Raw genomic sequence first — 13,753 nt, 5'->3', positions numbered from 1 at the left:
TCACTCTCTCTCAGTGATTTCATCAATTTCCAGATTTCCTTATCCTCTCTCTACAGATAACTCCCAGATCTATGTATCAAGTCCCAGTCTCTCTCCTGAACACTAATCTGACATCACCTAGCCTGCTGGGCATTAAATGTCCTTTGAGCATCTCAAACTCAGCATTTTCTGAACAGAACTCATTACGTTCACACACACACCCTTTCCCATCTACATTCCACCTCCACATTTCTCTATTTCTGTTGGAACCAGTCTCCTTCTAACTAGCTAGGTTCACAGCCTCAGAGTTATCCTCACCTCTCACCCCGCCCTCAGTCAGTTGCCAAGTCTTGTGTCTACTCCACAACACATCTCCCATGTGTTCGCTGCTCTCACTCACCCGGCTGCCATCGTGGCTCAGAATCTCAGGCCTTCTCTTTTGAATTTTTAAAAATTTATTCATTTATTTTAAGTTTTCAACATTAATTTCCACAAAATTTCGAGTTCCAAATTTTCTCCCCATCTCTCCCCTCCCCCACCCCCAAACGCAGAACATTCTAATTACCCCTACAACCAATCTGCCCTCTCTTCTAACATCCCTCCCTTCCCTTATCCCCATCTTCTCTTTTGACCTATAGAGCAAGATAAATTTATATACCCCATTACCTGTATTTCTCATTTCCCAGTTGTATGCAAGAACAATACTCAACAGTTATTCCTAAAACTTTGAGTTCCAACTTCTCTTCCTTCCTCCCTCTGCACTCATCCCCACTGGGAAGGCAAGCAATTCAATATAGGCTATATATGTGTAGTTTTGCAAATGACTTCCATAATAGTCATGTTACATAGGACTAACTATATTTCCCTCCATGCTATCCTGCCCCCCATTTCTTCTATTCTCTTTTTTGATCTTGTCCCTCCCCAAGAGTGTTGACTTCTAATTGCTCCCTCCTCCTATTGCCATCCCTTCCATCATCCCCCCCCACCCTGCTTATCCCCTTCTCCCTCACTTTCCTGTATTGTAAGATAGGTTTTCATACCAAAATAAGTGTGCATTTTATTCCTTTCTTGAGTCAAATGTGATGAAAGTAAGCTTCATGTTTTCCCTCTCACCTCCCCACTTTTCCCCTCCATTGAAAAGTCTTTTTCTTGCCTATTTTATGAGAGATAATTTGCCCCATTCCATTTCTCCCTCTCTCCTCCCAATATATTCCTCTCTCACCCCTTAATTTTATTTTTTTAGATATGATCCCTTCCTATTCAACTCACCCTGTGCTCTCTGTCTCTCTCTTTCTATGTGTGTGTGTATGTGTTTGTGTGTGCATGTGTGCGCGTGCGTGTGTAGGTAGGTATAATCCCACCAACTACCCAGATATTGAAAAAAGTTTCAAGAGTTACAAATATTGTCTTTCCATGTAGGAATGTAAACACTTCAACTTTAGTAAGTCCCTTATGACTTCTCTTTCCTATTTATCTTTTCATACTTCTCTTGATTCTTGTGTTTGAAAGTCAAATTTTCTTTTCAGCTCTGGTCTTTTCATCAAAAATGCTTGAAAGTCCTCTATTTCATTGAAAGACCATTTTTTCCCCTGAAGTATTATGCTTAGTTTTGCTGGGTAGGTGATTCTTCATTTTAGTCCCAGTTCTTTTGACTTCTGGAATATCATATTCCACGCTCTTCAGTCCTTTAATGTAGAAGCTGCTAGATCTTGTGTTATCCTGATTGTATTTCCACAGTACTTGAATTGTTTCTTTCTAGCTGCTTGCGGTATTTTCTCCTTGACCTGGGAACTCTGGAATTTGGCTACAATATTCCTAGGAGTTTCTCTTTTTGGATCTCTTTCAGGAGGTGATCTGTGGATTCTTTCAATATTTATTTTGCCCTCTGGTTCTAGAATATCAGAGCAGTTTTCCTTGAAAAGTTCATGAAAGATGATGTCTAGACTCTTTTTTTGGTCACAGCTTTCAGGTAGTCCCACAATTTTTAAATTGTCTCTCCTGGATATATTTTCCAGGTCAGTTGTTTTTCCAATGAGATATTTCACATTAACTTCAATTTTTTCATTCTTTTGGTTTTGTTTTGTGATTTCTTGGTTTCTCATAAAGTCATTAGCCTCCATCTGTTCCATTCTAATTTTTAAAGAACTATTTTCTTCAGTGAGCTTTTGAACCTCCTTTTCCATTTGGTTAATTCTGCTTTTTAATGCATTCTTCTCCTCATTGGCTTTTTAAACCTTTTTTGCCAATTGAGTTAGCCTATTATTAAAGGTGTTATTTTCTTCAACATTTTTTTGGGGTCTCCTTTAGCAAGGTGTTGACTCGCTTTTGATGATTTTCTTGCATCTCTCTCATTTCTCTTCCCAATTTTTCCTCCACCTCTCTTACTTGATTTTCAAAATCTTTTTTGAGCTCTTCCATGGCCTGAGACCATTGAATATTTATTTTGGATGTTTGGGATACAGAAGCCTTGACTTTTATGTCTTTCTCTGATGGTAAGCATTGTTCTTCCTCATCTGAAAGGATGGGAAAAGATATCTGCTCACCAAGAAAGTAACCTACTATAGTCTTATTTTTTTCCCCTGCTTTGGGCATTTTCCCAACCAGTTACTTGACTTTTGGGTCCTTTGTCAAGAGGAGGATATACTCTGGGGATCTGTAAGATCTCAGTTCCTCCAAAGTGGCACAATCAAGCATGTACACTGGTCTGGGAGCAACCAGAAACTTTTGTGTCCAGAATCTGTGAGTAGTAGTTTACTCTCCACAACCACCTGGTCTCCAGTTCCACCAAGCCAGCACTGAGGGCTAAGATATGGATCCACTGCTCAGTTCCCCCAGGGGCTGATGTCACCCGATGTGTCCTCTGCCGCCACCTGATGCCTGAGCTATGGGGAAGACCCTGCTCCCTTCTCAGCCAGCTGAGAACACCCTGTCACTGATCTTTGGTGCCTGTGAGTTGAGGGATCTTCAAACCTCCACTACTGACCCTGGGGATTCCGCCCCCGAGGCCTGCTCGGGTCCTTCTCCCCAGTGCCTCATGGCTGGGCTCCATTCCGTGTTGGGTGGGACAGACCTTTCCCATCAGCCTTTCAGGCACCCTGGGCTGGAAATCTCCTCCACTCTGTTGTTCTGTGGCTTCTGCTGCTCTAGAAATTGTTGAGTCTTTCTTTATAAGTATTTTATGGGATGTGGGGGAAGAGCTAGTGTATGTGCGTCTTTCTACTCTGCCATCTTGGTTCTAACCCCCTTCTCCTCTGGATTATGCCAATAAGCTCCTTGGTGGTCTCCTGGCCTCCATCTTTCCCCTTTCTGATGCATCTCTCTAAAGCAGAAGCCTGACTAGGTCAGTCCACTTTTGAAGAACCTTCTGTGGCTCCCTACTGCCCATGTGCTCATAGAGCAATCCATAGCTGTTCGGCTTGGTGTTTGAACACCTTCACAAACTAGCTTTGGCCCACTCTTCCAGGTTCATTGCGTGCCACTCTCCTTCACATACACTGTGTTCCAGCTCATTTGGCCTTCCTCCTGTTCTTCACACTACACAAGCTCCTGCCCCTGTGACTTTTCACAGATTGCCTCCTCTGCCTGGAATGCTCTCCTTCCTCATCTCCACCCCAGCTCATGGGCTGTTTCCTTCTGGCTGACTTTCCTGAGAAGTCCCCCTAAGTTTTTAGTGCTCACTCTTCCCCCTCAAAGGATCAAAAACAGAGTGTCCCAAAAGTCTTAGTACCATTCTAAGCAATTAAAGCCTGTGAGTGCACTCTTTTGGGACGCCCTGTACAGACTTCTCTGCCTATCTGTGGTCACTTCTCTCCTCCCCTTCATCCCTGGTTGAAATAGTCTCTTCTCTATCCATCAGTATGAGAGGTGATGCTGTCCCAGAGCAGGGAGGAGGAAACTCTGGAATTGCTCCTCAGGGGTTGGGCAGATTCATCCCAAATTGCCGGAACATCAAACATTCCCAAGTTAAAATGCAGCTTCCAAAAATATGTCTTAAACCCTAATACAGTTCTGACAAAATGATCTGCTCATGGTTTGGAATCACTGGCACGGATATTGGTCAGGGCTATCTAAATCATAAGCCATCCAATACACAAGTTGGCCAGTCTTATCATCGCCTCTGCTAAGAGAACAAATAAAGGTTTGCTCCTTCTTACATCTCAGCAGACATCTTAGTGCAGAGCCCAGCTCTAGAAGACCGGAGCTCTACTCCAGCTCAGACACTTACTAGCTGTGTGACCCTGGGCAGGTCACTTCACCTCTGTTTGCCTCAATTTCCTCAGCTGTAAAACTGAGATAATAAGAGTGTCTCCCTGCCATGGTTGTTGTGAGGATCAAAGGAGATACTAATTGTAAAGTGCTCAGCACAGTGCCTGGCACATGGCAGTACTATGTAAATGTTAGCTCTTAGTAGGCTCACTTGGCATTATTATTATCCTCTAGGGTGCGGCCTCCCCCAAAGAGTTCTATGCCAAGAATTCACGATGGACAGAAGGATTGATCTCAGCCTCCAAAGCTGTTGGCTGGGGAGCCACAGTCATGGTGTAAGTAGCCACCAGCCCCAGCATCCTCCAGTGCCCCAAGGCTGCAGGAAGCCTGCCCAAAGCATTTAAGAATTTTGTCTAGCTTGGGGGAGTAGACTCTTGGCCAGAGAGCGTGGTAAGCTACAAATAAGCAAGGGAGCAGAAGCTTTCTGCTGTGGTCTAATGGTAGGCAGCATCTCTCAGGGAAATGTTTGCTTCTTCTCCCACCCCCAGGCCTGAAGGCTATGCATGGAGGGCCCAATAAGCTTCTGGGGGTCTGAGCTGTAAGAAACAGACCTTTTTCTTTCCTGCTCATCAGGGATGCAGCTGATCTGGTGTTTCAAGGCAAAGGGAAGTTTGAGGAGCTGATGGTGTGTTCCCGTGAAATTGCGGCCAGCACAGCACAGCTGGTAGCTGCTTCCAAGGTAGGACATCCCAGGAGCCTGAAGAGCTTGGGCAGGCCTACCTTGTCTCCAGGTTTCCAGAAGAGATGCTTTCTTTCTTCAGGATCCAGATGGGATTAATTCAAATGTTCAGATCTCTAAAGTCAAAGCTGCCCCATTCCCCAGTTGTCACTTTGCAGAACTCCTAGGGTAGCCATTAGGATCCATCCAGCATCTCCCCAATAGTCCTACTCCCTGCCCAGCTTGCAGCTCAAACCTATCTTGATTCCCACACACCCTCACCTCTTGCCTTCTCACACGGAGAAGAATCTCCCTGAGTGTTCTTGATGTGCCCAGCTGACTAGCAGCTTATCCTCAGATTGAGGGGTGCTGAGCAGAGAGAGCAGGCTTCCTGCCCTGTGTGACCCCAGCACAAGCACCACTATTGGTGCCAGTCTTTGCTCAAGCATGGTGCCCTTTGCTTAGCTCTGGGCTTCGCTGCCTGGTATTTGTGTTCTGCTTTTCACTGGCTGCTGCAGAACCATAGCGTGCCAGGTTCCTGATCCCCGAGGAGATTTCACTGCATAACTCACTGATGCCTTGGCTGATTTCTGCAGTTAGGACTTGCTGGCATAGTGTCAGCTGTTAAAGTCATAATGTGAAGAGAATCTACAGCCCCAAGATCAGGAAGGTTTTTCAGGTACAAGAAGAGAGTGGCATTGTGAAGGGCAGCTTCTGACAAGTGAAGTGCTGATTTACCTAGCCCCCAGCAGGCAAGAATGCCCACACCAACCTGTCCAGGGCCGAATGCTGCGTGAATCTGAATCCCCTTTGGCTCCACTTAGGTGAAAGCTGACAAGGACAGCACAAACCTGGCTCAGCTGCAGCAGGCCTCTCGAGGGGTGAACCAGGCGACAGCAGAGGTGGTGGCATCAACCATGGCAGGGAAGTCACAGATTGAAGAGACAGGTAGTCTCATCCATCCGGTGCAACTGTCCTTAGATTTCCGTGTTCCACAAGCTCCTTTACCCTGGTTTTGCCTAAATATTCTTTCTCTTGCGTTACATCTTCTCCTGCCCACATTAATCTCACCAAGCTAGGCAGGTTGGCTTCATCAGATTGTGGGTCATTGCGCTTCCTTTTTTTAAAATGGACCTGTGATTTCCTGGCTTTAGGGGAAGACTTCCCTGTACCAAAGCAGATTGATGCCTGCTTCACAACAATACACCCCTTAGAGAGTTGCCTGGGGCACTAGGAGATTAAGTGACTTGCCCAGGGTCACATGGCCAGGATGTATTAGGGGCAGGTCTTCCTGCCTCTGAGACCATATCCTTATCCCTTAAGCCACATTGCCCACAGAAACTAGAGAAAGGCCCTGGACAAATTCCCATTTGGTCCCAGTCCTTCTATGCCCCCATCATTCCTGGGTTGCTTTTGAGCAGTATGTTGGCATTGACCATCCCTGTGGAGAAATTCAGTCAGGGACAGTTTGTGACAAAGTCTTCTCATTTCCATCCTTCCAGAAAACATGGACTTCTCCAGTCTGACACTGACGCAGATCAAACGTCAAGAGATGGACTCGCAGGTACAGTTCTCACCCGTCTCTGTGGCTGTGATGCCCGCCCCAAAGTCCCTCTGATCCAAAGAAAGGCCACTGAAAGCCCATCAGGGAGAGGAGCAGAGATTGCATCTTAGGAAAGAGGAAATTCTGGTGCAGAGATGCCCAGGAAGAGGTGACATCTTAGCCATTAGTCAGGAATGGACAGGGAGTCTAGACCCGTGGGTTCTGGGGATGCCCTGCTGCTCCATAAGCTGCTCTTTTGGACTAGTATGGAGCAGTAGGACTGATGTCTACTCCTGGCATAAGTGAATTATCTGTTTAAAAAGTAACTAAAAAGCAGGTGTCAGGCACCAGGTACCTCAGCATCTCAGTCCCACAGAACCATTCTTCCTGCTGTTTCAGGTAAGTTTATTTTGTGGAGAGAAGTAGATGGGTCTCCACAGAGTCCTGCTCTGATGTCTTGCTGTGTTCTGGAGTGACACTGGGGTCTCGAAGAGAATTTCAGTGGAGCTCAAGCTCTGGCTGGTTCCACCATATTAGAAAAGCTCTAGGTAGCAAGAGAGCAGCTTGGTGGTGCCATAGTGCGCAGAGTACTGGTCCAGAAACCAAGAAGACTCATCTTCCTGAGTTCACATCTGGCTTCAGACACTTACTAGCTGTGTGACCCTGGACAAGTCACCTAATTCTCTTGACCTCAGTTTCCTCATCTGTCAAATGAGGTGGAGAAGGAAATGGCCAAACCACTCCAGTATCTTTGCCAAGAAAACCCCAAATGGGGTCGTGCAGAGTCAGACACAACTGCGATGACTGAACAACCCCAAAGCAACAAGAGGCTGTACTTAATGACCAGCCTGGCAAATGCTGGAGATGCTCACTGATGGCAGGCTGGCCCCTTGGTGCCAGATTCTGTGGCCAGAGATTGACCAGCCACACAGAAGCAGCTACCAGGGCCACTGCCAGCTTTGCCTGCTGCTTAGGCTCCCAGGAAGTACAGAAAGAGGAAAGGAAAAGTGAGTGGCTCAGGACACTCCACCTTCATGACAGGAAAGTGAAAGGGTTGTTTTCCTTTTGTAATTTACCAGAGAAATCCAAATCAGGTGTTTCTTATTGTGGTTTCCTTAGGACCACAAAGCAGCCACATCTTATGGAGAATCACACTGTTTGGGGAGACAGTGGTCTTTGAAGGGTGGACGGAAGAGCTGATGGTAATACAAGGGACCGTAGGATTGTAGGCTCAAAACCAAAAGGACCTCGCAGGTCACCCCATCCAACCCCTTCATTTTACAGATAAGAAAACTAAGGCCCAGGGAGAAGTAGTAAGGTAACGAGGGATCTCTTGATTCCATAGTCAGTGTTGTTCCCACTACACAGCCCTCATGTGAGAGGAGAAAGTCATAAAGACAGGAGACAGCCCTGGGAGACAGTGAAAAGAATGTTGGCTTTGGGACCAGAGGCTCTGGGTTCAAATCCCAGCCCTGCCTGATTGCCTTTGTGACTTCAGACAAGTCCTTTCACCTCCCTGGGCCTTGGTTTCCTCATCTGTAAATTGAAGGTCATCATCTAGAAGGCCTTGTAGTTTCTTTCAAGCTTTAGATCCTGCAGACTCATGAAAATGGCCAGTACTATGGTGTGTGTTTGTTTTTAATGGAGGAATTACCACAAGGAAGAGGAACGAGAGTGGGAAGTGAAATGGGCTTTTTGGAAATGGAAAGTGAAGGAAGTCGACAGCAAAGAGGACTGGATGAATAAGGGTAAAATGAATCCAAGTCCAAATAAGACTGTCCTTGAGTCAGTGATGAAGAAAAGCTCCTTATTCCCCCCACAGGTAAAAGTGTTGGAACTTGAAAATCAGCTGGAGAAAGAGCGGCAAAAGCTGGGTTATCTGCGCAAAAAGCACTATGAGCTGGCTGGTGTTGCAGAGGGCTGGGAGGACGGTAAGCAGCTGGAGCGGAAGGTGGAGGGGGCGGCATCCACTGATCCATACTCCTTACGAAGGTAGAGGGGGCAACATCCACTGAGCCGTACTCCTTACTCACACACACTCTGGCTCACCAAGGAGCACAGGCTGAAGCTCAGGCTGGTGTCAAGAAGATAGGGAAGGTAAAGCAGAGTCCTGGACCTAGGCCTTGGCTAGCCAAGCTGTGGTCACTGTGTAAGGCTTTGGGCCTGTCCTGCCTTGTCAGAGACTGTGGAGGTGATGGCTGCTGCTGTGGCCAAGGCACCAGGCACTGTTGGTTTTTGCTGGGATGGCCTGAGTCTGAGCCATCACTCCCTCTTGACCTTTGGGCAGTAGTTCTCCCTGGATCCCAGTACTGGTACCATGATTGCAGACATAATTTGCTTAAGAAAGCTTTAGGAGAATAATCTAGTGAAAAAGAATTCTGGGCTTGGAGTCAGGAGAAACTTGGGTTCCAGTCTGTCTGCTGTTTGTTAGATGTGTGGCCCAAACTCTGTGAGCCTCAGAGTTAAAAAGCACCCATAGTACCTCCCTCACAGGGTCATCCTGAGGATTGAGTGAGACATTGTAAATGAAGCACTTTGAAAGCCTTAAAGCAGGTCTTCTTATGAGTACTGTGTGAATGCCTACCACTGTGTTGTTTATGACTGTTTTTTAAATTGTTTATTAGAACCTGAAGCATCTCCACCTGCTGGGCCAGAAGCCATGTCAGAGAAGGACTAGAGTCCAGGCCGCCACCCACACACCAGACTGTAAATCCTTATAACTCGTCTCTGTGCTTGTTGTGTGGCCGCTCCACTGCCCACCTGCCCATGCTGCAGACTCGCCACCTCCCTGGGGTTAGCAGGGCAGAGCCTTCCAGAGCCCCCACTCCCCGGGGAAGCACACCGAGTCTCCCCTCACCTCCAACAGTTAGGGTTGCCAGCCGGCCTTTGCTAACCATTCTGACCCCAGGGAGCTGAGAGCTGCTGGGAAGGGAGCTTGCAGTGGACGTCTTGGCCACGTGACTCACTTCATCTCCATGCTTATGTGTTTGCTCAGGGTTGGGGGCCTGGGGCTGCAGGGAGGGGCCAAGCAAGAGACGCCATCAGTACCCTTTCCCTTTTCTTCTCAGTCTTTTCTGTTTCATCATTTGCACAAACCGGTGAGCATCTGAGGTGGATCCCAAGCCGAGACGCTCTCCTGGATCTGCCCACAGAGAAAAGCATGGCAGGAGGGTCCTGATTGAGAAGGCCAAGGCAGTTCATCCCCCTCCTTGGCAGTCTCATGGATTCCCCACTGCTTCTTAGGGTAGTCAGTTTCTTGTTTGATTTTTGGAAAGGCAATTTCTATAGCCAACTTTCATCAAGGGAGCTCCTCTGGAGCTCTTGGGACACAAATGGGTCCCAGTACCATAGTGGTTAAACAGTTAATGGTGCTGCTCAGGCTTTACCCTTGGTGCTCCACATCTGCCACATCACTGGCCTCTGCTGGAGTGTGGAACAGGCATGTCCACTTCCTGGAAGGGAACAGCTTCCTCCTAAGGGGAAGGCAGGTCGAGTGCCTTCTGTTACTGTAGCTGGACCCCAGCTGAGCCCCACAATTCTCCTCCACAAGCATGGGGACCACAGAAGAGGGGAGAGGGAAGGGTTCATCCCAGGTCCTTGGGGAACCATCATCTGTGGCAACAACTCACGATCAGGCTCCAGAAACCCCATGGTGCCCTCCTTGAATGGGGACGCTCTATACAACAGGTCCTTCTCTGGCCACCCCCATGCTGGCCACTCCTCTCTATACCTGATCAGGTACCAAGGAGAAGGAGATAAGGGAAATCTTATGGCTTTCTCTAAGTGATCAGCCTTGTCATCTACCCAAACTGAAGGTGGATCATGACCTTTTCCAACTAATTCAGAAGCCCTGGTCAGGGAGGATCAAGCAAGCCATCCTCAACAAAATGTAGAGGCTTCTTTTGTGTTCATCTCCTTCAGTCACTCTCACAGTGCCCTGGGTTATTTTATAACTAACCAGCCACAAGCAGCAAACACCCTATGAAGAAATGCTTGGAGCAATCAGTGTTTGTGATGACTGCATCTGACTGCTGTTCCTTGCCCAACAAGCTTCATGAACATGAAAGAAAAAAGCAAGGATACCATCTTTAGACTCCTCACCAAAGAGGCTCCTTAGAACACCTGGTTAATTGTCCAAAAATGGAGAGAAAAGGAGATCAAGTACCAATTCCCTTGTCCCTTCCTTTGACAAAGGCTTTCCACTGATCATGCCTTCTCTCTGCTGGGTTGAGGTGGCAAACATTGGTAACCCCAAAGAGATAGTTGGACAGTGGCAAACACTTCTACCCAAGTAGACTCCACTACTCAAAATTCAAATGATTCTTGCAACCTGGTAGTAGTAGCCAAGAAACTTCCACTATGACCCACACCAGAGGAACACACAAAGCCACATCATGGCAGAGCTTGGAAATCCTGTTCAATCACTGTGAATCAATGGAAGGGGGAAGCCAGAGGGGCTACTTTTGTGGCGGTTCCCCTGTTCATTTTAAAAGTGGGGACATTTTAGAAATGAGGAACCCAGTCACTGTACCCAGAAGGACCATGTTCTGTTCAAGAAGTCAGCCATGAAAATGAAGCAAACAATTAGAACCTTTGTGCTTGACATCATCCCCCTCCAAAGACTTCAAGAGATTATGCACTTTGTCACTGGGAAAGGCTTAGAGGGCAGGATTTCACCAAGTGGTTTGTCCTCATTTCAGTGCCCCTCAAAGGTATTAGATCCAAAGTCTCACGCTTTCTTTTAATAGAAGCAACAGAGAGAATGGTTTTGGACAAGGCTAACCCCATAGCCTGAAGGCCATCCTTCTAAAAATTAAGATAATTTTAAAAGCTCCTATGAATTTTGCTGAGTAGTAGTGGTGATTACATGGAGGGGCTAGTTTATATAGTTAGGCTCATATGGATTTACATTAAACACATACCTTGTAAGATGTACAAATTTAAAGGCATCTCCACTCCAAATATCCATATGGACTATTTGGGGCTGAGCTATGGTAGAGGCCCAAGCTCCTTTTTGTCTGGTCAGACTTGTACAAGTAGGCATACTGTATCTTGATCCCAATATAGTGATATCATTTTGGTGCTCTTTGAGAATGAAGGACAACCAAACACCAAGGGATGCTGCTGCAAAAACTATTTTCTAAAATCCCCAAGTAAAAGAATGTCAGCCTGAGTATAATGTCAGGCATCCTGCTCACTCTAGAAATGGAGTGTGAGTACACAGGGGATGCCTTTGATTGGAACATCTAACAGCTGTGGCAGAGTGAACTTCATTGACTTACTAAACTGCTGAACATGGTTAGTTGGACAAAGACCTATGAGCCATAGGTAAGTGTAGAGGTGCTCTTGGGATGAGAACTCATCAGTCTGATCAGGCTAGTGACTGAAGAAGATGAATTGTAGAGTACATTAGTACCTGCAGAGTATGTGTGCACCCATGAAAAGGAGAATGCAGAAGAGCACCCTTCTGTAGCAGTGTGGGGTTGATCTGCTCTGCAGTCACTTTGAAGCAAAGATAAACTTTCTCAGTTAGATTAGGTGTTGAAGATTCTGCCAGATTTTCCAATCCTTCACCTGAAACATGTAGTTAGGTCTGTGACTTTAGATCCAAAGCTGGAGTAGCTATATGTTGACCCAAGCTTCTCTTCTTGGAATTGTTTCTGGTGCCAAACTGAGCACTTGGCTTCAGAGGAATAACTCTCACATCAGCCATGCCAGTTACTGTTGGCCTTTCCAACTCCCAGCCCAGAGAAATGCTTACCTCCTGGCCAGCACCTGACCCCTGGGAGCCCAATGTCTCTGCCCTGCCCTGATCTTCACCATGCTTTGTTACCATTACCTTTCCAAATCAATCAGAAAAGCCTTGCTACTGATAGACCCTTTGGTCCCCACGTTGGCCTTCCAGCGGAGGCCTCTCTGGCCCCACCATCTCCAACCCTCCTAAAGCCCACACTGCCTGTTGCAGAGAGTGATATAACACTATGGGTCTGCCAGATTTTTTTGTCTCTCACACAAACCCAGCAAATCTTTCCAGCTATTTGCTGAGGACTTCCATTATTTCCCAGGTCCAAACCAACACCCACTGATGTGGTACGCTGCCTTTCACCCCAGGAGCCAAAGCAATACAGAAGATCTATTGGTTACTGCTGGGCCCAGTGCTGAGAGCAGGGTACCCATGTGTCCAGACCCACTGTCTTTCAGGTGACCCTTAACTACCTCAGGTTTGAAGGCCCTAGATTAAGCTGGTTACTACCCACAGGGACAAACCGAGGGGGTTCAGATAAATCTTGGTGATAACTCAATTTTTGTCTCAATCCTATAACTTTTTCTCATCTATTTTGGTTTTGGGGAGATGGGAATTTTTTTCCTTTTATTTTTTAACCTTCACCCAGATGTCCATTAGAAGTATTCTTGTAAATTAAGTTGATTTATCACTCTGAGTGCCTACCTTCCCAGGGCAGGTGGTCACTGGCATTTGGTTTCTTTCCAACAAGATTTTTGATTATTATAGTATAAAGATCTTTCTTTGTATAATATGTTGTATGTGTGTTTTCAATTTTTAAAATAAATATTTCAACCTAGCAGGAAAGCATCTTCATCTTTTTCTCAGGGGTAAGGATGGGCTGCCTTTTTCCCAAGGGTAGCTCAGGACGTGATGATGTTAATAATGGGGTTGGTCAATGGGGTCTTGACCAAGGATGAGGTACATCTATTGATGGCTTCTAAATTGACAGTGGAGATGAAAGGAGAGCCTTGCTGACCTATATCTGCCCAGCTAGATACTACAGTTAAAATATAAAAATGTTCATAGAAAGGACCCCATAATTTATAGGTTAATGGTGTACAAGAAGAAAACGAGCAATGAAACCCCCAGTTTCAGATGTCTATATACAGATACATGAATTTTGACTAAACAAAAAAGGTGACCTTAAAGCCGGAAGGTCAATCTGACCTCACTGAGGTATCACTGAAATTTGGGAGGATGGAACTTATGACAAAAATGTTCCTATAGATGGGTCAACTTTGTTCAAAAGAATGCGTGTGCTCATCCTTTTGCCGAAGAAGACCATGCCATCAGAGATATAATGACATGACTTGCACTTGATTTTGTTTTGAGTGAGGGAGGGCTGTGCAGGTCACCAGCCTCACTTCTCCTCCAGAGCCATCTGGATCCAGTGACCAGATATTCATCAGTATGACTGGAGATGACCCAGGGTGAGGCAATTGGGGTTAAGTGACTTGCCCAAGGTCACACAGCTAGTGCGTGTCAAGTGTCTGAGATGAGAAACAGACTAGGTAAAGAAGGG

The 13,753-nt window shown here is 46.4% G+C and overlaps 1 protein-coding gene across 4 annotated transcripts in view; it reads left to right on the top strand.

Moving 5' to 3' along the window:
• Positions 1–13,027, top strand: part of HIP1 (huntingtin interacting protein 1) — a 125,635-nt gene extending 112,608 nt beyond the window's left edge. For all 4 annotated transcript variants that reach the window (XM_072640234.1, XM_072640235.1, XM_072640237.1 and 1 more), the window contains exons 26-32: positions 4,420–4,520; positions 4,819–4,924; positions 5,728–5,851; positions 6,406–6,467; positions 8,269–8,377; positions 9,071–9,152; positions 9,515–13,027. In XM_072640234.1, coding sequence (XP_072496335.1) covers positions 4,420–4,520; positions 4,819–4,924; positions 5,728–5,851; positions 6,406–6,467; positions 8,269–8,377; positions 9,071–9,123 — 555 coding nt within the window. In that variant the 3' untranslated portion in view covers positions 9,124–9,152; positions 9,515–13,027. The remainder of the gene's footprint in view (positions 1–4,419; positions 4,521–4,818; positions 4,925–5,727; positions 5,852–6,405; positions 6,468–8,268; positions 8,378–9,070; positions 9,153–9,514) is intronic.
• Positions 13,028–13,753: the final 726 nt, after the last annotated feature.

The sequence above is a fragment of the Notamacropus eugenii genome, chromosome 2 (genome assembly GCF_028372415.1).
Source record: "Notamacropus eugenii isolate mMacEug1 chromosome 2, mMacEug1.pri_v2, whole genome shotgun sequence".
Taxonomy (NCBI): Eukaryota; Metazoa; Chordata; class Mammalia; order Diprotodontia; family Macropodidae; genus Notamacropus; species Notamacropus eugenii.
Note: the sequence above shows the minus strand (reverse complement) of the source record. Positions and strands in the feature narration are given on the sequence as shown.